At 37.6% G+C, this 26,867-nt stretch overlaps 1 protein-coding gene across 1 annotated transcript in view; it reads left to right on the top strand.

The window, feature by feature from the left end:
• The first annotated feature begins 22,166 nt into the window (after nucleotides 1–22,166).
• Nucleotides 22,167–26,867, top strand: part of LOC124619209 (protein cornichon) — an 81,093-nt gene continuing 76,392 nt past the window's right edge. The window contains exons 1-3 of the mRNA XM_047145429.1: nucleotides 22,167–22,362; nucleotides 22,473–22,541; nucleotides 22,624–22,736. Of these exons, the coding sequence (XP_047001385.1) occupies nucleotides 22,282–22,362; nucleotides 22,473–22,541; nucleotides 22,624–22,736 (263 nt within the window). The 5' untranslated portion in view covers nucleotides 22,167–22,281. The remainder of the gene's footprint in view (nucleotides 22,363–22,472; nucleotides 22,542–22,623; nucleotides 22,737–26,867) is intronic.

The raw sequence follows: 26,867 nt of genomic DNA, 5'->3' as shown, positions 1-26,867 counted from the left end.
AGCCGGTCTGACGACATGATCGAGAAAGTGGAGAGAATTGTTTTGGGGGATCGCCGAATGACTGTTGAACAGATCACTTCCAGAGTTGGCATTTCTGTGGGTTCTGTGCACACAATCCTGCATGACGACCTGAAAATGCGAAAAGTGTCATCCAGGTGGGTGCCACGAATGCTGACGGACGACCACATGGCTGCCCATGTGGCATGTTGCCAAGCAATGTTGATGCGCAACGATAGCATGAATGGGACTTTCTTTTCGTCGGTTGTGACAATGGATGAGATGTGGATGCCATTTTTCAATCCAGAAACAAAGTGCCAGTCAGCTCAATGGAAGCACACAGATTCACTGCCACCAAAAAAATTTCGGGTAACCGCCAGTGCTGAAAAAATGATGGTGTCCATGTTCTGGGACAGCGAGGGCGTAATCCCTACACATTGCGTTCCAAAGGGCACTATGGTAACAGGTGCATCCTACGAAAATGTTCTGAAGAACAAATTCCTTCCTGCACTGCAACAAAAATGTCCGGTAAGGACTGTGCGTGTGCTGTTTCACCAAGACAACACACCTGCACATCGAGCTAACGTTACGCAACAGTTTCTTCATGATGACAACTTTGAAGTGATTCCTCATGCTCCCTACTCACCTGACCTGGCTCCTAGTGACTTTTGGCTTTTTCCAACAATGAAAGACACTCCCCGTGGCCACACATTCACCAGCTGTGCTGCTATTGCCTCAGCGATTTTCCAGTGGTCAAAACAGACTCCTAAAGAAGCCTTCACCGCTGCCATGGAATCATGGCGTCAGCGTTGTGAAAAATGTGTATGTCTGCAGGGCGATTACGTCGAGAAGTAACGCCAGCTTCATCGATTTTGGGTGAGTAGTTAGTTAGAAAAAAAATCGGAGGCCTTAGAACTTGAATGCACCTCGTATACAGGGTGATTCATGAAGATATGCAAGTATTTTATTATGTTATTCTACAGGTAAAACTAAAGGAAAAAATTGATATAAACATAGGTCCACAAATGTTTAGTTATGGCTAATAATAGATTTTGCCTGAAATTTAGCAACTTTCCTACTATGAAGCCATCGCAAAACTGTACAATGTTAAAGTAAAGCATGATTTCCATTTTTTTGTTGTTACTGGTGTGGTGAATGCAATAAAATGTGTCCCAGACGTGTATCTGCAGTAGTTTTTCAGAACATCCAGAAAAGCAAAGGTTATTATACAAGTACATTTGTTTACTTTCCATTAAGAATATTGTTGGCAACCATTAGTCAGCTGTTTGTAATTTCCTAACCTTGAGATGAATTAAGTTTTACGTATTGTTCAGTGAAAGAAATTAAGTTTTACGTATTGTTCAGTGAAAGAACATAACAACAGTGTATTTACGTTAAATCACTTGATTACTTACTTAGTTCATAGATTATTTATGAAATGGGGATGCCTTTTAAATTTATGACAAAGGAATATGCCAATATGGTTTTTATTTTGAAATTTTATGTGCACTGTATAACTTCCTTAACACTGAGCTTCGTTTTTTCTGGTTTAACATGAATTCACATGTGCTATGGAATTAATAAAAGCAGATTATCTGAGACATTCATACAGTTTCAGTTAACGTTATTACCATCATTTTTTCCAAAATTAAATTCTCTACAACTTCGGTTGAAAACTTTGTGCAATTGTCTGGAATTTAAAAAACAAATTGGGCCTAGTAGTTAATAAACCAAAAATTTTATGAAATTACTTCTTCGCTTCTCTGGATGTTCTGGAAAACTACTGCAGATACACATCTACTACATGTTTTATTAAATTAACAAAATATATGGAAACCATGCTTTACTTTAACCTCATACAGTTTTGTGATGGCTTCATATTAGTGAAGTTGCTAAATTTCAGGCAAAATCTTTAATTATCTACGAGATTTAGGATGGTAAGGGTTTGTATGTGGAGAGAGAGAAAGCATGTACAGCATGCAGGTAACGCAAAAATAAGGGCTGTGAGTGTAAACTGTCAATGACTGAAGCAGACTTAACTTCACCTTACGTAAGATGATGAAACTTCAAAAGTTTAAACAAAAAGAATCCTAGTTGGAGAGTACAAAGATTACTGTTTTTAATACGGTAAAGTGTGTGGTCACACTAACTAGAAAATATCTTGTGTGTGAACATCTATTGCACATGTATACACCAAGGAAGACACAATAATTACTCTATTTTCTGTATCCTAATTGGCGCAGTAAAATTCTGTGATTTCATTTTCATATGAAAGGACTGTCAATTTATTTTACAAATAAGTTAAAATATTGTTGCTGACTGTATTCGAACCAGTCACCTATGGAGTTCACCTCTCAATACTCGTCAATCCCCTGCTCTACCAACTGATCTACCAATGGTGTGTAAGTGGGTGTAATGATGATCTTTATTAAGAATTTAATTTCATCAACTGGCACTATCCATCTTCATAACAGTAGGAAAGCTCATATATGAGGTCAATTAATGTTAACTTCAGAGTGCAAATATTATTAATCAAGTAATGGAACTCTGTCATTGAAGTGGTGACATTTTGTCGGTACAGTGCAACCAATTTTTACATATCTTCTCATTCTCTGAAACACACAAAAACAATTTTTCAAGAGTTTTTATAGGTTGGGTTGTTTGGGAGAAGAGACCAAACAGCGAGGTCATCGGTCTCATCGGATTAGGGAAGGACGGGGAAGGAAGTCGGTCGTGCCCTTTCAAAGGAACCATTTCGGCATTTGCCTGGAGCAATTTAGGAAAATCGCAGAAAACGTAAATCTGGATGGTCAGATGCGGGATTGAACCATCATCCTCTCAAATGCGAGTCCAGTGTGCTTCATACCATAATAATCTTTTTAAGAAAACTCTAGCCTGAGTACCTATGTACTACTTTTTCAGTACGAAAAATCATTATACAAGGATGGACTGCAAATTTACAAAAGAATTCGACAAGCACAGAAGTTCTTAAATTTAACTTACACAAACATTACCAAAGTAAGGCTCAAAAATACCCCTGGGATTAGAAAAATGGATAAACTATGTGAAGAGCATTTCATTACTACTCCTTATAAAGAAAGGAAACATTGTAATCATCTGTACACTAAATAAATAAAACCATAGAAAATTTAATTAACTTTTTTTATTTGTCTCTGTACAAAATTATGTTTACATATCAACATCTGCATAAAAACTGATTAGAAAATAATATCCTGTCAGACTGAACAAACTCACCAAGGCCTCGATGTTACCATTACAGTGTTTTAGTGATTTAGGAAGTCCAAAATTTGATTTGTGTCCAATGCACTGAACACGTATGACAAGCACAAGAGCACATGTTGAATAGCACACTTTCAATAATTACAAAAACCATCTGCAATTGACTTCATTCACGAAATGTCATTATCAGTCTCTCTTCTGGAAGAAGCTGCATATGCAATATATCTGAAACACACAAAACAGAAACAACAGCAAAAATGTTCTTGTTAAAGACAGTGGAATATTTTAGGTTTGACTTTACCATGACTTACTGACATGAAATGGAACACCACATTTACATCCACAACACATTTTGAACATTGAATCTCCATCATTTGGTGAATTTACACGTGTTAGTACGATGTTTGTGTGTGCGCGCGCATTGTTACGAATTTGAGGTTACCTGTGGCACTGCCCCAAACGGTCAAAGGCACATGTAAACTACCATACGTTGTAAAGACAGAGAAAGGAACCTGTGAACACTGGAGGCAGTGCCACAAGTTACCCCAAAACACACGCATCATACTAACGGATGACGGTTTAAACCTCTGAAATGCATTGTGAATGTAAATAAACTATGACTGATGATAAACTTGTTGTTTCATGCAATAAAGACAGTAGGCTTGGTATCAGTGTACACTCAGCAATATCGTAATGTATCTGAATTAACATTAAAAAACATGTTTACTTGATGGGTCAGTCCAAATGAAGTGGTCCAATAAAAATTAAGTTGGTTGGTTGCTTGACCATTTTTAAATATTTTATATGTGATTACCCTATAACTGAGAAGTTCAAAACAATTTCAAAAAATTACCTTTCACCTTTACTGAATGGTGGCCATTGTCGTTTGCAAGCGCACAACGATGTTTCAGTTTAGAGACGTTAGCAAAATATGAATATCTCTGCACTGGGTTAAGTTACAACATTGCAATTAACATGATTGTTTTTATAAAAGTGTCCCCTACAACTTTGTCTAGCACACAAAATACCCTAAATTCAAAAATAAGTCAAAATTACCTCCAAAGTTTGGTATCCAAATTTTTAAAAATCGACTTTTTAGGCCCAAAAATAGCAAACTAGGAGTGATTTATGAGTGTCTATTTTTTTGTATAGTTAGATATCATACACTACTAGCCTCATATGGAGTAAGAACACTTACAAATGTTTCCTTATTTTTTATGAATTTTTGAACTTTGAAAAATTTTGTAAAGTTTGGCGTTAGTTATCTCAGGTGGGACTGAATATAAAAATATGATTTTTGCACAGTTTGTACACGTATATAATAGCAATGTACTGTAAAAATTTCAACAATGATATCTGACTGCCAACAAAGATATAAATTTTTGAAAATGAGAAAATTCACATTACTCTACAACTCATCATATGGCTGTTGCTTATTCATGTGCGATACTGGCAGGATATAATCAATTATTTGTCACTAGTAGATTTCTTGGATGATGTTCTTGGGCCAGCAGGGTGGTAAAAATGCACAAAAACATTGTTTTCCAAACTTATTCTTTTAACTTGTCGATCATATACCCACACAACTATGTCATTCAACGTTAAAGACAGAGATGTAATTTTACTGACACAATGATCCTCATAAATTTCAGTTTTTTTATGTTACATAGCATCGAACTAAGTTCTCTGCAATGCCAAGGAATTTGTGGAAATGCCTTGTTCCTTTCATTGCTATACAGTTTTCAAATCTGGTTTGAAGTGTTGTTTTCATATGCAGAACCACTTCTTTCTTGATCAGAAAATTGGTAATGCCTTCAATATTACCCTCACAGAAGACATACATGTCCTGTACTGTGAGAATTTGGTCTGTGGTTGGTCTTTGTGGGCTGAATTTACTTACTTCACGTTTTGTTGTACCTCCTGCTCCATCACATGCATTTTTACCATGCAAGATGCAAAAAAAAAGTGCCATTCAGCCTCCAACCCACAGTCTACTTTGTGGTTGCACAGATTAGAAAATTCTTTTTGTTCTTATACTGACCACCACTTCCATATAAAAAGTATATCAGCTTCTCAACCTTGGGAAAATTTTCTTTTATGTAATTTATTACATACTTTCGAAACACATATACAGCCAAAGTGTTGTGCTCCAAGTAATTGCTTAGAATGAAAGTTGAACTGCAAACTTCAGTTTTCTAATTTTAAAAGTAGAGAATAAATGGATGCACTATTCCCTGGTCACTGACCCAGTGGTAATCTTGTATTTAATCCTGAATCACAAATGTAAAATTTCCTGCAAAATCAGCTGGTGCTATGCATTCAGCTTCATGAAGTTGTGCTTTTTTGTTCTCCAAAAACTTACTTTGGATTTGAGAAACTCCAAATACTCTTCCTGAGATTTAACAACCTTCATCATTTCAGTTGTGACACATTGTTTCAAGGTAATACTGTCTGGCATTTCCTCATCATATTCGTGAAACAATTCAATAACAGTTTCCTTACCAGGGCATTTATTACACAATCTCATCATGCAGTCATAACCGTTAGTCTCACAGACCATTAGATCTAGTAACTCTTTGTAGTTAAGAACACAGAGTTTTGCACACGCAATCGTCAGTCTGACATTCTGATGATATAGACAAACACATACGGAGTGTGTCCCTCAGGATCCAGCCAAAATACACCACTTAGGACAGAAGTCACAAAATTTTGACCTAATTTTGCATTCCAGATGAGAATTTTTCAAAGCTACATAAAGTTCATTTAAATTTGACAGCACTAGCCGTTTCTGCTTTGTTATTTTAACTCCATTTATAACAACTCTTTTGATATCTTTGCAACCTGTGCACATTCTACTGTTTTCATCATCAAAAAACTGCTGGATTTTTTAATTGTTTCTTCACTCATACCTACTCCTTTCTTCATTCCTGAAACTGGAAGAATGCCGTGCTCTTTCACTAATTTTTGGGTTAGTTTAACCAAACGATGAGAGACATAGAATTCCTGAAATATTTTTTTCTCTTGACCATGAGTCAGGGAACAAACTCAAAATTTTAACTTTTCGCTCTTTATATGTCACTGAACAGTTAGTTTCTCGATTAAGCTCAAATATTCAGTGTCAGATGATGCGGGTGGTGAGTTTTCTTCTTCTGCAGAAATAATGTTGGTATCTGTATTATTAAAGAATGATTACAAGTCTTTTATAATTTTGTCTGAAATTTGTTGTACCTTATTTTCAATAGCGTCTTCTTTTTCTGCTACTTAATTTTAATTACTTTTGAAGCAGGAGATACATCTAACTTAGAACAAGCAAAATCCAATATGCTAACAGCTTCCTCATTAGGAATATAAATGTCATTAACAAGGTTACATGATTCTGGATCTGGATTCACAACAAATAGTTTTGAGTAACAATTTGGGCACAGGGAATTTCCAGGAATCATATTATGTTTCACTTGTGAAGCTGTTTAACTCTCACATAGCAAAACCAGGATAAATGTTCAACCAGAATGAGATTTTCTCTCTGCAGCAGTGTGTGCGCTGATATGAAACTTCCTGGGAGATTAACCGTGTGCCGGACCGAGACTCGAACTCGGGACCTTTGCCTTTCGCAGGCAAGTGCTCTATCATCTGAGCTACCCAAGCACGACTCACGCCCCGTCCTCACAGCTTTACTTCTGCCAGTATCTCGCCTCCTACCTTCCAAACTTTACCGAAGCTCTCCTGTGAACCTTGCAGAATCCTTTCTTTCAGGAGTGCTAGTTGTACAAGGTTCACACGAAAGCTTGGAAGGTAGGAGGCGAGATGCTGGCAGAAGTAAAGCTGTGAGGACGGGGCACAAAATGTGCTTGGGTAGCTCAGATGGCAGAGCACTTGCCCGTGAAAGGCAAAGGCCCAGAGTTCGAGTCTCGGTCCAGCACAAAGTTTTAATCTGCCAGGAAGTTTCACAAATGTTCAAGTTTTATTTCTCTCAAACCTTTAGTAATAGGCTTTTTATGAACTTTAAGTGGATTGCAGCACTTTCTTCCAAAAATGTTGTTGTACTTGAGAATATATTTCTGCTCATGATACTCGCACACTGATGTTACAAAAGAACTTACTTGAAATTTAAACAAAGTTTGTCTAACTTCATCAAAGTCATAGACATTTTGCAAATTTTTTGAAACTGAACTGTAAACTGTTCATTCATGTTATTGCATTCCAGTTAATCTCTCAAAATTAATTACAAATTACACACAGAACAAAGCACGTAACACATTCTACACTCTTGAAGTACGTACATCCACTCTAACAGAGGTTTCAGAACAGATATGATTTAATGCCTACCTCGCGTGTAAATCTTGAAATCAAAAAGGCAAACAGACAGTTCCATAAGATCTGCAAAATGAATCAAAATGCGCATTTTCTCAGTATGGACTTTCTCCAATGGAGTCACCCTACAAAACATGGAATGCATTTAAACAGAAGTGGTAAAACTCTCTAGGTAAAAAAAAAAAAATTCATATGTTAGAAAAACTGTCAACAAGAAAATTGTACCGCCATCCCAGTGATGTTTTCAGGAGCAATTAAAAGAGCAGCCTTCAACATCAAATAACTGCCAATACAAATGTGATGATACTGCAAATACTACTATATCGGATGCATGAACACAGACAAAAATAACAGAAACAACTAGACAACCCATAAGAAAGAGAACAACAGAAACTACAACAAAAATAGTTAAGCAGCCACTAGCTTCTCCAGCAGATAGACTCCCACAGCAACAAAAACAGTCAAGCAACAAAAACAGTCAAACGGCAATCAGTTTTTCCACCAGCAATGAACAAAAAGACACCAACAGCAACCAAATCAGTCAACCTTTCGTCAGTCTCACCAGCAGCGATAAACACGATGACACCTACAGCAGAGAAAACTGATCAACAGAAGAACTGTTCCTCCTCCTCCTCCCAGATTCAACGATTTTTTATGGACAGGACTGAAGAGGAAAAAGCCACCATCCAGTCAGCTGCAGCAAGTAAGGTAGAACCAAAAATTTCTCAACAGTGTTCAATACTTCCTCAGTCTTACAATCAGCAAATTTACTTCCACAATGTACAAGGACTCAGAAACAAAGTGAGTGAAATAGAAATTAATAAATAATAACAGTGAAATATCCAAATACTATGTATTACTGATCACTTTGAGGTGTTCTAATATTGAATGTGTTGTGGTACCACAGTTTAAACTGATAAATCATTTCTCAAGGAAAAAATCAGGGTTGGAGGGAGCTGCATATTTGCAAAGAACAATACTATTTGCTCTACCACTGGACATATGCAACTCCCACAGCACAGAAAAAGACATAGAATTATCAGGTATAGAACTCAATGAACATTGTATTTACTTAATATCAGTATATGTATCACCCTCAGGCAACCTAAGCTGTTTCTATAAGAACTTGGCCATAGTATTAGAAAACTAATAAAACGGATATCCTACAGAATTGTAATCTGTGGCGATTTTAACATAGATTTCCCAGTAGAAGATAGCGACCATGTGAACTTCAAAAACTTTATGAATCTCAACAATCTGGAACTAAAGGTTAAATCCCCAACCAGAATAACCAACCAAAGTGAATCTTGTCTCGACCAAGCAGCTACTGACACAGATTGCACAGCATGCTCTGTAAAGCTAGGATTCGCTGACCACAATGCCCTAATTATACAGACACCAGTAAGCAAGCCCCCCCTCAAAAAATGTTTACAACACAAACTAGAAATTTCTGTCAAAGCAATATCCACACCTTTCTGTCCCACAAGCAAACAGAAAACTGGCACGATACATATCAGCCTCAAAATGTAGTTGACAAATTTGAGACTTTTCTAAATACTTGTAGTTATTTTTTCAACTACCACTTCCCTTAAAAACAAAACATATTTCCAATAACAGTAAATCCCCCAAGTGTATGACCCCTGGTATTATCACCTCAGCAAAAAGAAAAAGAGAACTCTTCAACCTCAGCAAGACCAAATTCGACAATACTGAAGAATTTGAGAATTACTTTACCAAATATAAAAAATTCTTTAGAAATGTAGTTCATGCAGCCAAAAAACTTCAAAATGATAACCTGCCCAAATTATCAGTTACCAAAAGTAAAAGCAAGTGGAAAATCATTAATATACACAGTGGCAGAAATCAACAGCTGAAAAGTAATATGAACCTAAAAATAAATGAAAAATCAGTCACAAACAAAAAAGAAATGGATGAATTTAACTCATATTTTATTAAAAATGTTGAAAGTCGCATAGACCACCTTAAAAATACTCACCTCCCAAACTTAGAACAAAACAACTGCACTGACACGCTATTTTTATTACCAACAACAGAGGCAGAAATAGGAAAAATTATTCATACAAAAATTAACAAAAAAAATCATGTGCAGGACAAGACCAGATCCCCTGCTTTCTTCTCCATAACTGCAACAACCTCATATGTAAACACTGCCCCACACAATAAACTCTTCATTCCTAAATGGCATATTTCCTAATAAACTCAAGACCACAGAAGTCATCATCTTTACTCCCTCTTTTATGAGTGGGTATATCAGCAATTACAGGTCAATAGCAGTACTCTCAGTATTCAGCAAAGTATTTGAATATACTATGGCAGACAGACTAAAATCATTTCAGAAAAATAGAAATGCCATATCAACTGCTCAGTTATCTAATACTGAAAAAGCTGTTAATACAAATAATACCCAAGAGTGGTGTGGTTTCTCAATCTGATTATGTATATTTAGCCACTCTGCTAGACAAAACAAAATAGGCCTTTCTAATATTGCAGCAATTTTGTAACACCAACGAAATAAACGAGACTGTTTTGACACAAATGATCATTTTTATAACACGACAGAATATAATTCACGAAGTACCAATATCAAATGCCTAATACAAGCAAAAAGCTTTGTTAGGAAATAGTTTCACATTACATTCATAAGCACCAGCTCCTCAAGCATGAGATCGAAAAGCAGTATTACGAAATTTTTATATAAACTTGGTATCATTTTATTCTTCCATAATTTGTGTGATGCCCCCATTTTTTCTCCTTCCTCATCCTAATGAACAATCTTGTCATCACCAATTCTGTAGCTGTTTGTGCCATTGTCAAAATTTGTTCACCGATTAACTTAACTAACCTTGCCAAAATTACAGGTTTAGTTATCCCACGATTATTCTCTGGTTAGGAGTTGTTATGTGTTCGTACAACGTTTTCCGCGTTACTTCCAGAATAGAACTTCAGTGGCTGCTAGCCGAGGACTGTGCAACTGTTCCTTACTAGTGTAGCGATTTGGCCAAAATTCTCTCTCAAAATTTCATTTTCTTGGAAACACCGAGAAGATAATACATAACCTTTCACACCTGTTATTCCCGTTAGTCATTTATTTCAATTCTGGTAGTCTGAATCCATGGATTTGACTAGTAATTATAACAACGCTGATCATTAGCAAACCCAATCAACCACATAATAAAACAGCAAATAGCATTCATCCGTTCGGCTTTGCTCCATTCAGCTCATATAGCCCCAGCCTCTTTTGCCTGCGGAAAGTTTATTTCTTGATGCGACGAGGATTCTCCTGACAGAGACATCGCGTACACTACGCACGCATTCAAAAATCAACTTATGATTCATTCGTAAATAAACTTGAAATGTGTTCAGCCATGTTCAAAAACCAACGGGAATGCGTTTCAAACTCATAAGAATGATCAATAAGATAAACGTGCACTGGATGCTAAGCGCTTTGTGAAACAAGTTTTCATCCCCCCCCCCCCCCCCCCCCCCCACCTCAAGAAAATGAAGTTGGTGGCCCCCTTTTCCCGGTAGCATCTAGCTGCTTGCACAGCCAACAACCACATTCCTGTAGCCAGAAGCGGGATATCTACTGCTCAAACGCAACTCAACTGTGCATGCGCATGAGCCCACTCGTAACTGCTAAAACTAATATAATGTAAACAGTTGTGACGTCATGTTCATTGAAGGCAATTTGTTGTTATGAAGCATTGCATAGTCTTCCCAAAGCCTTTGACACACTTTGCTGTTGGCAGACGCTTGCATGAGCACTGTGTGTTTTTGTATATGGTGCATTTCTTTTGCAGTTTAAGTTATTTTAGCTTTTTTTTCTCTCATTTATGTTTTATTGTTAAGTATTATTCTGCGGATATGGTAATATCCTTTGTTGGAGTATTGGTTCTTACCATCAACTTTACAAAAATTTAGGCCTAACTGAAAACTAAAACAATGAAAAATTCCCGGGTTCTTCCCGGATCATATATGCACCCGGATACTAGACCTATGTTTTACAAAAAAAAAAAAAAAAAAAAAAAAAAAAAAAAATAGCAACTTAGATATAAACTCAGACTGGCACCAACATGATACAAGGTCAAAGAAGTCTCTAGGGCTAATTCCCCATTCAACAAAACTATACAGTAAAGGTGTCAAATGTTGTTGTTGTTGTGGTCTTCAGTCCTGAGAGTGGTTTGATGTACCTCTCCATGCTACTCTATCCTGTGCAAGCTTCTTCATCTCCCAGTACCTACTGCAGCCTACATCCTTCTGAATCTGCCTGGTGTATTCATCTCTTGCTCTCCCTCTACGATTTTTACCCTCCACGCTGCCCTCCAATACTAAATTGGTGATCCCTTGATGCCTCATAACATGTCCTACCAACCGATCCCTTCTTCTAGTCAAGTTGTGCCACAAACTTCTCTTCTCCCCAATCCTATTCAGCACCTCCTCATTAGTTATGTGATCTACCCATCTAATCTTCAGCATTCTTCTGTAGCACCACATTTTGAAAGCTTGGGAATAAAACTACACCCAATAGCAGTGAAGAACATTACACAAGTGAAGGATTTTAAAGTAAAACTATGGTCACTCCAAACTGAACACTGCCTCTACAGCATACAGGAATTCCTTGAAAAGAACCTGCTTTAAGCAACTGCTCAACAAAAACATCAGATAATGGATCCCAAACTATTGACTATGTAACATAGCTGTATGTAAGTTTTATTGGTATAAATGCTAAATTCTGGTACAGAATAAATATAAGACATAAGTACATTAGATTAAGGAAAGGCAAACCTACGTTTCTAGCATTTGTAGACTTAGATAAAGCTTTTGACAATGTTGACTGGAATACTCTCTTTCAAATTCTGATGGTGGCACGGGTAAAATACAGGGAGCGAAAAGCTATAATACAAGTTGTACAGATGGCAGTTGTAGGAGTCGAGGGACATGAAAGGGAAGCAGTGGTTGGCAAGGGATTGAGACAGGGTTGTAGCCTCTCCCCGATGTTAATCAGTCTCTATATTGAGCAAGCAGTGAAGGAATCAAAAGAAAAATTCAGAGTAGGTATTAAAATCCATGGAGAAGAAATAAAAACTTTGAGGTTCGCCGATGACATTGTAATTCTGTCAGAGACAGCAAAGGACTTGGAAGAGCAGTTGAACGGTATGGATAGTGTCTTGAAAGGAGGATATAAGATGAACATCAACAGAAGCAAAACGAGGATAATGGAATGTAGTCGAATTAAGTCTGGTGATGCTAAGGGAATTAGATTAGGAAATGAGACACTTAAAGCAGTAAAGGATTTTTGCTATTTGGGGAGCAAAATAACTGATGATGGTCGAAGTAGAGAGGATATAAAATGTAGATTGGCAATGGCAAGGAAAGAATTCCTGAAGAAGAGAAATTTGTTAACATCAAGCATAGATTTAAGTGTCAGGAAGTCGTTTCTGAAAGTATTTCTATGGAGTGTAGCCACGTATGGGAGTGAAACATGGACGATAAATAGTTCGGACAAGAAGAGAATAGAAGCTTTTGAAATGTGGTGCTACAGAAGAATGCTGAAGATTAGATGGGTAGATCATATAACTAATGAGGAAGTACTGAATAGGATTGGGGAGAAGAGAAGTTTGTGGCACAACTTGACTAGAAGAAGGGATTGGTTGGTAGGACATGTTCTGAGACATCGAGGGATCACCAATTTGGTATTGGAGGGCAGCGTGGAGGGTAAAAATCGTAGAGGGAGACCAAGAGATGAATGCACCAAGCAGATACAGAAGGATGTAGGATGCAGTAGGTACTGGGAGATGATGAAGCTTGCACAAGATAGAGTAGCATGGAGAGCTGTATCAAACCAGTCTCAGGACTGAAGACCACAACAACAACAACAACAACAAGTACATTACACATGTGACACAAATATGTAATCATTTTATAGATTCATAGACATGTACCTCTTCTTATAACTGCCTAATACGTATCAAATGACCTGTCCTATATCATGATGTGCCTTTCTGTACAATGTATGATTCAGAGGATCAAAAGAAACAAATAAATAAATATATAAGGGTCATTCCACATCAAATCACCCAATGAAAAATAAATTTTACACCCACCTCCTTAGATTTTCATGAATTTTGGCTCAAATGGTTCTAATACTATCCTGACAACACCTGCAAAATTTTTTTGCTGTATCTCTTATAGTTTTTTTTTTTATAAATTTTTTATGTTTTTATGTTTTGCGTTTTCCGAACCTTCCGAAATGGTAAATTTAATTTGTATTCAAAACTTTAAAATTGCTTATCTTAAAAACTCTTCTAGATAACATCATGAATTTTTGCAGCAAGTTTATTTATTATATATGTTTGAAGATAAAAATGATACTATTAAAATACACTCCTGGAAATGGAAAAAGGAACACATTGACACCGGAGTGTCAGACCCACCATACTTGCTCCGGACACTGTGAGAGGGCTGTACAAGCAATGATCACACGCACGGCACAGCGGACACACCAGGAACCGCGGTGTTGGCCGTCGAATGGCGCTAGCTGCGCAGCATTTGTGCACCGCCACCGTCAGTGTCAGCCAGTTTGCTGTGGCATACGGAGCTCCATCGCAGTCTTTAACACTGGTAGCATGCCGCGACAGCGTGGACGTGAACCGTATGTGCAGTTGACGGACTTTGAGCGAGGGCGTATAGTGGGCATGCGGGAGGCCGGGTGGACGTACCGCCGAATTGCTCAACACGTGGGGCGTGAGGTCTCCACAGTACATCAATGTTGCCGCCAGTGGTCGGCGGAAGGTGCACGTGCCCGTCGACCTGGGACCGGACCGCAGCGACGCACGGATGCACGCCAAGACCGTAGGATCCTACGCAGTGCCGTAGGGGACCGCACCGCCACTTCCCAGCAAATTAGGGACACTGTTGCTCCTGGGGTATCGGCGAGGACCATTCGCAACCGTCTCCATGAAGCTGGGCTACAGTCCCGCACACCGTTAGGCCGTCTTCCGCTCACGCCCCAACATCGTGCAGCCCGCCTCCAGTGGTGTCGCGACAGGCGTGAATGGAGGGACGAATGGAGACGTGTCATCTTCAGCGATGAGAGTCGCTTCTGCCTTGGTGCCAATGATGGTCGTATGCGTGTTTGGCGCCGTGCAGGTGAGCGCCACAATCAGGACTGCATACGACCGAGGCACACAGGACCAACACCCGGCATCATGGTGTGGGGAGCGATCTCCTACACTGGCCGTACACCACTGGTGATCGTCGAGGGGACACTGAATAGTGCACGGTGCATCCAAACCGTCATCGAACCCATCGTTCTACCATTCCTAGACCGGCAAGGGAACTTGCTGTTCCAACAGGACAATGCACGTCCGTATGTATCCCATGCCACCCAACGTGCTCTAGAAGGTGTAAGTCAACTACCCTGGCCAGCAAGATCTCCGGATCTGTCCCCCATTGAGCATGTTTGGGACTGGATGAAGCGTCGTCTCACGCGGTCTGCACGTCCAGCACGAACGCTGGTCCAACTGAGGCGCCAGGTGGAAATGGCATGGCAAGCCGTTCCACAGGACTACATCCAGCATCTCTACGATCGTCTCCATGGGAGAATAGCAGCCTGCATTGCTGCGAAAGGTGGATATACACTGTACTAGTGCCGACATTGTGCATGCTCTGTTGCCTGTGTCTATGTGCCTGTGGTTCTGTCAGTGTGATCATGTGATGTATCTGACCCCAGGAATGTGTCAATAAAGTTTCCCCTTCCTGGGACAATGAATTCACGGTGTTCTTATTTCAATTTCCAGGAGTGTATATTAATATTTATGTATTTTTTTTCTTTTCTTTTTTTAACGGATGTTTTGTTTTATAAGAATTGCAATATCTAGAGTCTCAGACCTGATAGAATGCTCAAATTTGTTTTAATTTACTCTTAAACATATAGGCTACTTGATAAAACAAAAATAATGATGGCTTTTTAACATGTTTATTAATTGTAGTAGATTACATTAGAATTATGTACAAAGATAGTGTACTTATGACACTTATGTATAACCGAACTGATTGCTTGAAACATTGAATTTTTTGAGTAATTTTGTCTTTTTAATAAACATTAATGCTGATTCAACTTGTTTTTCCACTTCATCCAAGAGCTTTCAGTTCTTTTGATACAGTCTTTTTTTGAAGTAATACATTCTTCCAGTGCCGCTTGATTGAGGTGCGTCTACTACACAGACTATGTGCTCCAAAGGCACTATGCAAGAATCTTCTCTTTCAGGCCAATAAAATGATGCAGCTGGTCCTGAAGGATGTAGAAATAGAATTTCTGCATCTTCTTCATCATTGAATATTGTTTTTACCAGTCCAAAGTACCAGTTACCATCATAATTTACAGCCACATAGCTATTTATGGATGGTTCAACACGAACCCAATCAGAAGATGAATGGAAAGAAAAGAGTAAGGAGGGTTTTACACTATCTGCAGTCCTTCTAATTTCAAGGTTTTTTGTTGGAAGTGGTTTGAAGTTATGAAAACTTGTTGTTCCAGGAATGGTTCGGGTTGCTGAAAAACGGTTTTCTAGTTTTAACCATAGCAAATCAGCTTCTTTTTTGTCAATAAAGTGAAAATGAACACACATCGATTACTGTCATTATTTGTTCTTTGTCTGAAAGCTGTAGACTAGCTTTCCTTAAAATTCTTTTAATAGTTCCTCCTAGGCCATCACAAATTGACTTCCCATGACTTGTTGCAAAAAAAAGTGTGCTGGGCCTTCAAATTAAAGTCTCTCAAGTGTTCAGTCAAATTTTTAAAACTGTTTCTATTTTTGTACTGCCCAGCACAACCATCTGTAAAGTAGTGAACTGAGTCAATGTCAGTATGATGTGATGACAGCCACTTTGTAATTTCTTTTTGTACAAAGTTAACAAAACCAGTATCACGTTCTTGGTCATCACTAATAAAACAGTGGTTGGAAACAAAAACATTGTTTTCCTCATTTCTTAGAAAAACTCCAACTGGGTGTAGAGTACAACCACCTCTATTTCAGTGGTAACTTTGGATCTCATTTTGTATAACAAAGGAATAATTTTCACTGAAACCCATCACAATAATTGCTGTTTTGGGTGGTGGGTCTTCTTTCAATCTTTTAAAGGCTGCTGATTGGGATTTTGCTATAAACGAGTGCGGGGTGAGCTTTTCCAATGACCTAACCAATAAAGAAATGATGTCTTCAACACTGATAGACTGTTTGATCATTTCTGCCCTGTCTGTGTTAATCCACTGACTGATTACAATTTCTTCTTCTAAATCATAATCTTCACTTAGTTTTTCAGGTAAGTACTCAGTTAGTGCAGTATTTGCAGTACAGCTGTCGCAATGGCGTAGCATGCAGTTTTGGTTTTCCGCGTTGCACACAAGCATCTTAATTAGGTCTTTATAAGATTCTTCAATTTTCACAGCATCCAGTAATAGTTTAACATTCTGGTGGATACTGCATACACATACAGTGTGTGTGCCTGCAGCACCAGCAAGGATACACCATTTAGGTCTCAAGAAACAAAATTTTGAAAATCCTACTTCTAGCTCGGGATTCTCCCATTAGAAAGAATAATAGAGTTCTCTCAAGTTACACAAAATCAGTCTTTTTTGCATGTACACATTTTTTTGAACACTTACTTTGTCTTTTGTTCCAGGTAGCACTCTGGAACTTTCATCCTTTTCATAAAAATCTGTTACAAGTCTTACTGTATTTTCAGAAAGAGTTTTACCTTTTTTGGACCAGGAGTATCCAAAATACCCTTTTCAGATTTTAGCTTTCTAGCTTGTCGCACCATGTACTCACTTACATTAAATTCTTTCATCACTTTATTTTGACTCCGAGAATCTGGAGCCAAGGTCAGAATCTGGATTTTTCTAGACCTCCCAACAGATGAAATCTTCTCTTTCATAAGAGAAATCATTACATCAAAATCTTTTGCTTTCTCAACCACACTTGTATCTTCTTCGACATCATCAGAACTTGGTGCATCATATTTTAATGCTTTTGAAACCGCCTTTTTTGCAGTCTTTTCAATACTGCTAACCTTCCTTTTAAAATAAGACCCTTTACTTTGTTCTGACAAGCCATGAAGCTCTATCGGTGTTAAACCTAAATTATCAAGAGCAATGTTTGTTTGTACGAGGGATTCATTTCTGGATTCCTGTGATTCTAATTCAACCATGACTTCATCTGTTTCACTTTCATTGACTTCAACTCTTAATTTTTCCTCACAAAAGTTACGGCATGTTGAGCAAAATTTTGTCCAGGTTTTATGCTAATATTTTTTGTCAGTAATTGTTTAGAAAGATCCAAGCCTACGCTTCTCAATGATTTTTTGATGGGCTTTTTGTGTTTTTTTAGTGGGTCTACACATGTTGTTTGATACTTTTCAAAAACGTTTAAAAAGTAGTAGCTGTGGTATGAACATATTCTTAAATTCACACAGATTAATTCCAGATCGTAAGTGGATCAAATATTTTTCTCCCTCGCTCAATTCAGATACCGGCTGTAACTTGTTTGAAGGTGTCTAGGTTGTTTGGAAACAGTCAGATTTTTTAAATAACCCTACGCTACAGGTTTGAATATCTGACATACTGATTTCACTTTTGGTCTGACTACTGTTCTGGTTACTTTTATAGGATATTGGAAAAGAATCTCTGTAAACTAAGTAACAGTAGTACTTACTGAAAGTTCGAATAAACTTAATAAAATACTATCCAAGCACTATTTAACACTGTAATAATTTTTTACTTCAAAACACAGGAGTAACAAAACAAAATCCAAGCGTACATTGTTACTTGAAGAAGACAAAAACTTATTTTCGGTGTCTAAGTCACTTGGTACTTTTTATTTTTAAAATATAATTAATATTATTTTAAAAATTAGATAACTATTAAACAGGTTAATAAGCCAACATAATTTTTCTTTTATTTAATAGCCTATACAATTAAGAGTATTTCAAAACAAATTTGAGCTTTCTTTCAGGTCTGAGACTCTAGATATTGCAGTTTTTATAAAACTGAACATCCGTTAGCTAAAAAAAAAAACTTGTAAATTTTTATTCATTTGAAAGGTTTTAATATATCTTTATGGTAATTTTTTTAACATTTAGATATAATACACAAACTTATTCCAAAATTTCATACTGATATCTTGAGTATTCTTTAATATACAAATTTTTTTAGTTGTGAGGACACGTTTAAGTTAAGATTTCCGACTGCTGAAACAACGCCAAATCTAAAAACTTTAAAAATTTATAAAAGAAAAACTATCAGAGAAAGAGCAAAAAAATTGTACAAGTGCTTTCAGGATGATAAAAGAAGTAATTGTACCAAGTTTCATCAAAATCTGACATGGTTGGTGTCAAGGCCTGGGTGACTTGACATGGAATGACCCATAAATAAACAGGCTGACTACAATAGTGCCACACCCAGTAATAATTTACTTTACTGACAATAAATCTAAACGTACATGGGCGTTTTTATTACCATAGAACAAAATCGAAAGCTCCTATTGTTTAATATTGCATTATTACAAATAAATAAACTGAATGAATATTGGGTGATATTGTTAACTAAATATATGTCACAATTAAATTATATTACAATGATAGAATAAACCATTTAAATAAGCAACAGGCATAAGATCAGTTGTAGAGTAATGTGAATTATTTCCTCATTTTCAAAAATCCATATCTTTGTTCACAGTCAGATATCAATATCGGAATTTTTACAGTACATTGCTATCGTATAAGTGTACAAACTCTGCAAAAATCGTATTTCAAATACTCAGTCCCACATGAGATAGGTAGCCTAACCCCAATCTTTTTTTTTTAAGCCAAAAAACACTTATCAGCTACTGAAGGGAGCTACAACACTAAGAAGAATCGCTTCTCGGCTTTTGACAAGATATTGCTTAATAACGTAGGATCAGTTTATTATATTTCGTGAGATTTTTTTTTAAAGCCAAAAAACATTTATTAGCTACTGAAGGGAGCTACAACACTAAGAAGAATCGCTTCTCGGCTTTTGACAAGATTCCTTTAGCCAAAAAACACTTATCAGCTACTGTGAGATTTTTTTTTAAAAAAAGCCAAAAACCACTTATCAGCTACTGAAGCATCTGTAACTTAAGGCCCGTCCACACGTTACGATCTGTCTGCGCAAATGTCTGCGCACATCACATCTGCGCAGACAGATCGTTGCGTGTGGACAAAAGATTTGCACCAACCTGAGGTGTGTGCAAACCTGGAAGTTGGAGTTGGAGGTTTGAGCGAAACCTCTCAAATCTGTGGGTTCAAACCACATCTGCGCAGACAAGTTGGAGCGTGTGGACAGGAGATCGCCGCAAATCTGGCGCGAAACAGCTGTTTGCTCAGTCTAAGTGTTTGCGTGCACAGGGCATTAAATTGGCTGATACTCGTCAGTGTTCTCAAGAGTTTGTAAGTGAATTCATTGAAATATGTAGAAACCACCCATGTTTGTGGAAGATTAAAAGTAAAGAATATAGTGACCGAGACAAAAAGACTGCAGCATACAATGCTCTAATTGAGTTATCCAAAGTTCAGAAATCTAGATCTGGTGTAGGAGTAGATCAAGTATACCAGCCAACGTTATGGTATTTTGATCTGCTTGGCTTTCTTAGTGATCAAGAAACGCCAAGACCAAGCAGGAGTACAATTGAAGATGAAATTGGAGTGTCAATGTTACCGCCAGCCGTTCATGAGGAGAAATTGCCCTTCTTATACAAGTATTTTTTCTCATAATATGAAGGGTTACAAGCTTTAAGAGATAATTATAAGTTTCGACATCCATCCGCAAATAATTTCGCCAGTCGTTAGGTTCGTCCTGCAACTCTCTCAGTAAATTTACGTGAGAAAACTGCTTTCGCTTTAGCAGCCACTGTCTACACCATTTTGCCCGCTTTCTCTGTTTCCTGCGGTTGGTCTGAATGTTTTTTGCAACACAAGTTGCGAACACAGACCACAACAGAACTTCCTCCATTTCTATATTTCAAAATAACTGAATTAAATGTTGACGTTTACGGGGAGCGTAGTCGCTTTCCACTGATATTTCTTTTCTACACCGACAGATGGCGGGCGAGTAGTAGATTGGGGTTTGTGTCGTGTGAACACACCACATTTGCAGCGATCTTTTGCATGTACAGACATCTGCACCGATGTCTGCGCAGACAGATCGTTGCGTGTGGACCGGGCTTTAGGATCAGGTTATTATTAAGTACCAGCCGAATAAAAAAAACAAACAATTAAGTTAATTAAATCACACGTTTAATGATGTACCGAATATCAAGCGATCGCTTTTAGATTAACATTCAATTATTTTAATGATAGTGCTTATTAGAACACAGAACTGCTTTATTATCTATGCCTCGAAGTGGAGACATTAAGATCTATGACTAAGGAATGACATCATTGTTCAAAGCCGACGGGTTGTATCCCCTGCTGCACTAGACCCTACACTGATGTCTAGGTTATGTTGATAAGAGGGCAACTCGGTTACGAGTCTGTGATTGCGATATTATTAACAGATTGATCTGGAGTATAGGTCGACGTCGAAGTTTCTTACATCAAAAGTACAAACCAATACAAATACAATCAGCTGTTTCCTTGCCTGCCATACACTCCAACTCATTTATTTTCACCTTTTTTCCTGCCATTTCCAGCATCTGTAACCTTTAAACTTTGTGCACGACATCTAAATAAAGAAATGGGCTATGTGGTAAGCATTTCATAAAGGAAACCAACTAGTATATTAATCATATGAACCTTCGCACACTGTCCCAGTCAACAATGGAACGGGATACATTGTAAGCATATTCTTACAGAAACTTAACACACATCATAGTATGTCATGTTATATTTAATGCTTTCCTTACCTGTCCTACTGTAGGTCTGTGTGTTCTCAAGCGTACGTCGACAGCCGCTACAAAAGTGACATGACCTTTCTCTGCTTTACTATTGCCGCGGAAAAAATACATATTTTTCACAAGTTATGCTTGTGAACAAAGCTCTACCCGCAAACACCGTAACATGCTACACATCCGATTTATAATTAAGCCTCGTCATCCAAAACAAATCTACCTACACATTACACCTGTCAACTATCGCAAAATAGAATGTTTTGATTGTCTGATTCTAACATCTATCATCGCTGACTTCGATATCGAGCTAATGTCTTTGGAATGGGAAACAGTTTAGGTCGGGAAAAATAAACACTCGTCTCTTATCATATTTAACATTGAAACGCTCTGTAAACTGTCAGAATAATTACGAACTGCTGCCACCAGCTGGAGGTTTTAAACTTAAAGCTGAAAAATAATTTGCAGTGAAAGCCTTTGAATAACATTTTATCTGCCGTAAATACAACGAGTATCAGATTTCAACAGACTTCTACATATATCACTGATAAAAGTTTAGGCGAACTATAAGCCTCAGTAGGTCATTTGCTTAGAGCAAAGCACTATAAACAGGTTCATTAGAGAAGATACCATGTTTGATTACACAGCAATATTCAATAAAGCATTGCGGAATGCTGAAATGTACACCGTACGCTATCGATGTATCAATATCGATACCTTGATAGTAAACAGAGAGAGGGAGATAAAAAAAAGGTGTGCAGTGCAAAATTTCGAAAATACAGTTGTAGGCATTTAAGCTGCGGAAATGGCATTTAGTTATGCTGCACTAACATACATTATTGCATTAATAATTGATGCTCTCTTAATATTTTCAGCAATATTTCATGTAAGTTTGTTTTACATGCTTTTTTCGTAGTAGTGACTTAGTGAGTCTTATGTCAGTTTGGTGCACTATTCAGAAGGAAGTCCCTTCTTTATTTTACTTATTTTTTTTAGGTTATAGCTTTCGATGAACTGAAGACTGATTATAAAAACCCCATCGATCAGTGCAATAATTTGAATCCGGTAAGCTGTATTCGGCAAACCACGCCTCCTAGCTGTCTGAAATTAACATGAGCCTCTGCAGTAATGTCTTGTTTCTTTACAGCTTGTCTTACCTGAATATCTGGTACATCTTTTCTTTAATATATTGTTCCTCACGGCTGGAGAATGGTTTTCACTGTGTTTGAATATTCCACTCATTGCATATCACTTTCACAGGTAAGCTGCTTTCATCAAATGTATACTTATGTATGACACGATTCTTGAAGTGTACTGAATAAGACAGTGGGAACTATGTTATTACTGTAGCGCCAAGCTGTCTTGTATGACACTTTACAGTTTCTTTACGACAAAAGCAAGTGCAACAACTCAGTAAAGGTTCGTAAGATTGTGAATAGGGTCATTCCATGTCAATTCAACCAATTTGAGAAAATGTTCCAGCTGATAGTCTCAGATTTGGCTGAAATTTAGCACACCAATGCTACCAAGTGTGGAACACTCACGTACAAAATGTTAAGTTCCACTGCCAATTAGTTCCAGAATTATGGCTTGTGAAAGTAGGTGGTGTGACCCGGAAATTGCAACCCGCATCTGGTAACCTATCTTCAGACCCAACTTCAGGTCTTAATAACTTTGGAACCGTTCCACACAGTCCACTGAAATTTTTACAACCCAGTAACATCCACTTAGAGAACACACTCTGTGAATCAAAACACCAACAACATATTTCTGAGGGAAAATAAAAAATTTCAAAATGTGATTAAAAAATTTAATACGTTAAAAGGTACATATTGTAGATGCCCTGTATGCCTAATATAATTCACTCAAGAAGGGTATAATTTTTTTTTGTGGTAAGCTTAATGTGGCCTAAACACACACAGAACTCATCTTGCCCATATAAGTCACACAAACAGAGTTACCTGCACATGACAGTACAAAAATTTGAAAAATTACCTGAAAAATATGGGTTTTCTAAGTGTGGTAGCACAAAATGGACAAGTGATATCCAAGCCACATTTCAAACACTGAATAAGTAGACCATAATATAATATGTGGCAAAATTTCAACTTGTTATTGCAAGGCATTTGTGTATAATAATAGTTGACAGAGATGTGTTTGGTTATGTTTCTTTTAACACGATTTAGCAAGTAATAGTGATGATGCAGACAGCATGTTTCAGATAAAGCTGCAGCAATTGTTGGGAACCATTAGGCAGCAGAAAGTTAAGCAATGGTAGTTTTCAGGGACAGAATGAATCATTGTTAGGCAGGAACAACAACGAAACAAGCAACAATTACAGGATACTCATGTTTTTAAGATTCTAGTTCAGTCTGGTCAGTAATGTTGTGGAAAGTCAGTATGGAGGCAGAAGATTGTACTAGTGGTGCTTTTGTTCAAAGAAGTTGCAGTATTGGTAGAGCACAAACGTCTGAATGTCCTAAAACAACATATTGAACAAGATGTGGCATTCGCTTTGTACTGTATGATCTGGATGAATGAGACCAAGATTTGTTGTTATGGAGATCCGGTATAAACCCTGTGGGCACAAGAAGTACAGTTCCAGGAAACTTTAGTGTTTATCATCATATGAAAGTGTTTCTGAATAAGTATTATTACCTACAAAGAAGTTGTTTTGATCCATTTTGGATTCATAAGAAGACAGTGAAGTGTAGCCTCAGAGAAATTGATATAAAATCAGTATTGAAAGTGAATCAGTTCATGGGACTTCACATGAAACCAGGACCAAAGTTACGTTCCATGTGTGTTACACTTCTAAAAAATTAAGAATATTCTGATAATTTATATGGCAGTGACAAAGAGTATCAGTCACCTACAAGCACAGCAGATGAGCAATTAAATACTTCAGTGACTGGCCTTGGTTTGTGTCCCATGAAGACACACAAAGTTGGGAAAAGAGACAAGCCCAGCTGTGGTAGAAGAACACTACAAGAAGCTCAAATGGAATTAAAGCACAAAATAGCTGACACACACATGATGGAAGAGGAAGAACTATCTGCTCCAAAGGAACAGAAATCATGCCAGAAATGCTCTGATTTTGACAAAATTGTGCACGATTTGAAAGGAAAATGTGCCATATCCACACGCCAGAAAAAAGTAGCTATTCTTACCCTTGTGCCTTCCAGCTGGTCTATTTACTACACTAGAAAGGAATTCAATGTTTCTACATACATGGTAAAGCAAGCTATGAAAATAAAAGCAACCCAAGGAGTGCTTCCACAACTTCAGCAGGCTCAGGGTAAGCAATAAATAAAGGTGCTAGTGTCAGAGTTTTATGAAAATAATGACTACAGTTGAATAATGCCTGGGGAAAAAAGACTATGTAATGGTGAAAATGGGAAATGTACGTGTACAGATGCAAAAAAGACTGTTGCTATGCAACATATCAGAACCATATGTAGAATTCAAGGAAAAGTATCCCAATACCATAGCCAAAATGAGTTGTGCCTGTAAGTGCAAGGGGCACACACAATGTTTGTGTATGTGAGACCCATCAAAATGCTAAGCTGATGTTTGCTGCTATAAAGGATTCTGGTCTGGATTACAAAGGTGCAATGAAGCTGCTAGCGTGTGACGTTAGTTCCTACCAGTGCATGATACGCAGGTGTGAAATGTGTCCTGGTAAGGCAAATCTTGCAGAACACATGAATAACAAACTGTATGGTGAACTCCTTATGGATGATCATGAACTTGTTTCTTATAAACAATGGACACACATGGATTGCACAAGTCTTGCAACAAAGCAAAGCACAGTGGAAGATTTTGTTGAAATGTGTTGTCAGAAAATGGACAAACTGACTGCATACAGCTTCACAGCAATAGCACAATCGGCTTATCTCTAGTTTTGTGAGGATAATTTGAAACAAGATGAACTTACAGTAATAATAGACTTTTCTGAAAATTATGCATTTATAGTTCAAGATGCCATCCAAGGATCATTTGGACAACAGTCAAGCAACTCTCCAGCCATTTGCGATTTACTATAGAGGTGAATTAGGTGATGTGTCTGTCATGAACCTGTGCATTTTTAGTGACTGTTTAATTCATGATGCCATTGCAGTTCATGCCCACATTCGCATTGTCATGGCATATGTGAAAAACAAGCTGCTTCACATACATTTTGCAAAATACTTCAGTGATGGGGCAGCTAGTCAGTACAAAAACTGTAAAAATCTCAAAAATTTATGCTTGCATTACCATGATTTTCAGATTCAGGCAGAATGGAATTTTTTTGCAACAATTCACGGTAAAAATGTATGTGATGGTATTGGTGCTACCATTAAGCGCACGGCATCACGAGCTAGTCTGCAGCACCCTACAGAAGGTCCAGTTCTAACACCTCTTCAATTATTCACCTGGGTACAGAAAAATATCTCTGGCATACAGTCATTCTGTGTTTTGAAAGATGAGGTGAAATCAGTCAAAGAGTTGCTAAAAAGCAGACTAGAACATGTTAAAACTGTTGCAGGCACAAGGAGCCATCATCACTTCTCTCCAGTGGACTCTGACAATGTGCAGATGAGCAGACAATCCGGTTATAACTATAGGTTCATGGACAACATGTGTCTTCACAGTGTGTCTGACTCAGGAATCAGAAGCAAAAGCAGCAACATACAACCAGGTTGCTATGTTATTGCTGTTTATGATGGCAAATGGTACTTAGGATGTGTTGCAGAGTGCTGTGAAGCAGAAGGTGGTGTATTTGTGAACTTCATGGCACCAGCAGGACCAGCAAGATCATTTCAGTGGCCACATTTGGCAGACAGGTGTTGGATTCCTTTTGAACATATTCTTATGACAGTTCCAGTTCCTACCACAGTGTCAGGAAGACAGTACAATTTGCCACTCAATGTACAGAGTACAGTAGCTGAAGTGTGGGAGAACTTCTGTTCGAAGCACAATCGACTGGTTTTTAGCAGTTAAGGTGCAGTAAACATTAATGATAGGTTGTGTTAATCTGTCTATATGTTGTTGCTTAGTGATCAAACAGTTGTGGGAGAGGATAAGAAGAGGCAGAACAGTTTACGATATGTTTTTACAAAATTGTGTTGTGGCCATTGTTCCACATCACCAAATACATCTGTCAACTTCCATTGTACACAAATGTCTTGCAATAACATGCTGAAATTTTAAGATATACATCATTATGGTCTACTTATGCAGTGTGTGAAATTTGGCTTGGATACCACTTGTCCCTTTTGTGCTACCACACTTTGAAAATCCGTGTTTTTCAGGTAATTTTTCAAATTTTTGTATTTTCGTGTGCATGTAACTCAGTTTTTGTGACTGATATGGGCATGATGAGTTCTGTGTGTGTTTAGGCCACATTAA

The sequence above is a fragment of the Schistocerca americana genome, chromosome 6, assembly GCF_021461395.2.
Source record: "Schistocerca americana isolate TAMUIC-IGC-003095 chromosome 6, iqSchAmer2.1, whole genome shotgun sequence".
Lineage (NCBI taxonomy): Eukaryota > Metazoa > Arthropoda > Insecta > Orthoptera > Acrididae > Schistocerca > Schistocerca americana.
This window is presented reverse-complemented; position numbering and strand designations above follow the sequence as displayed.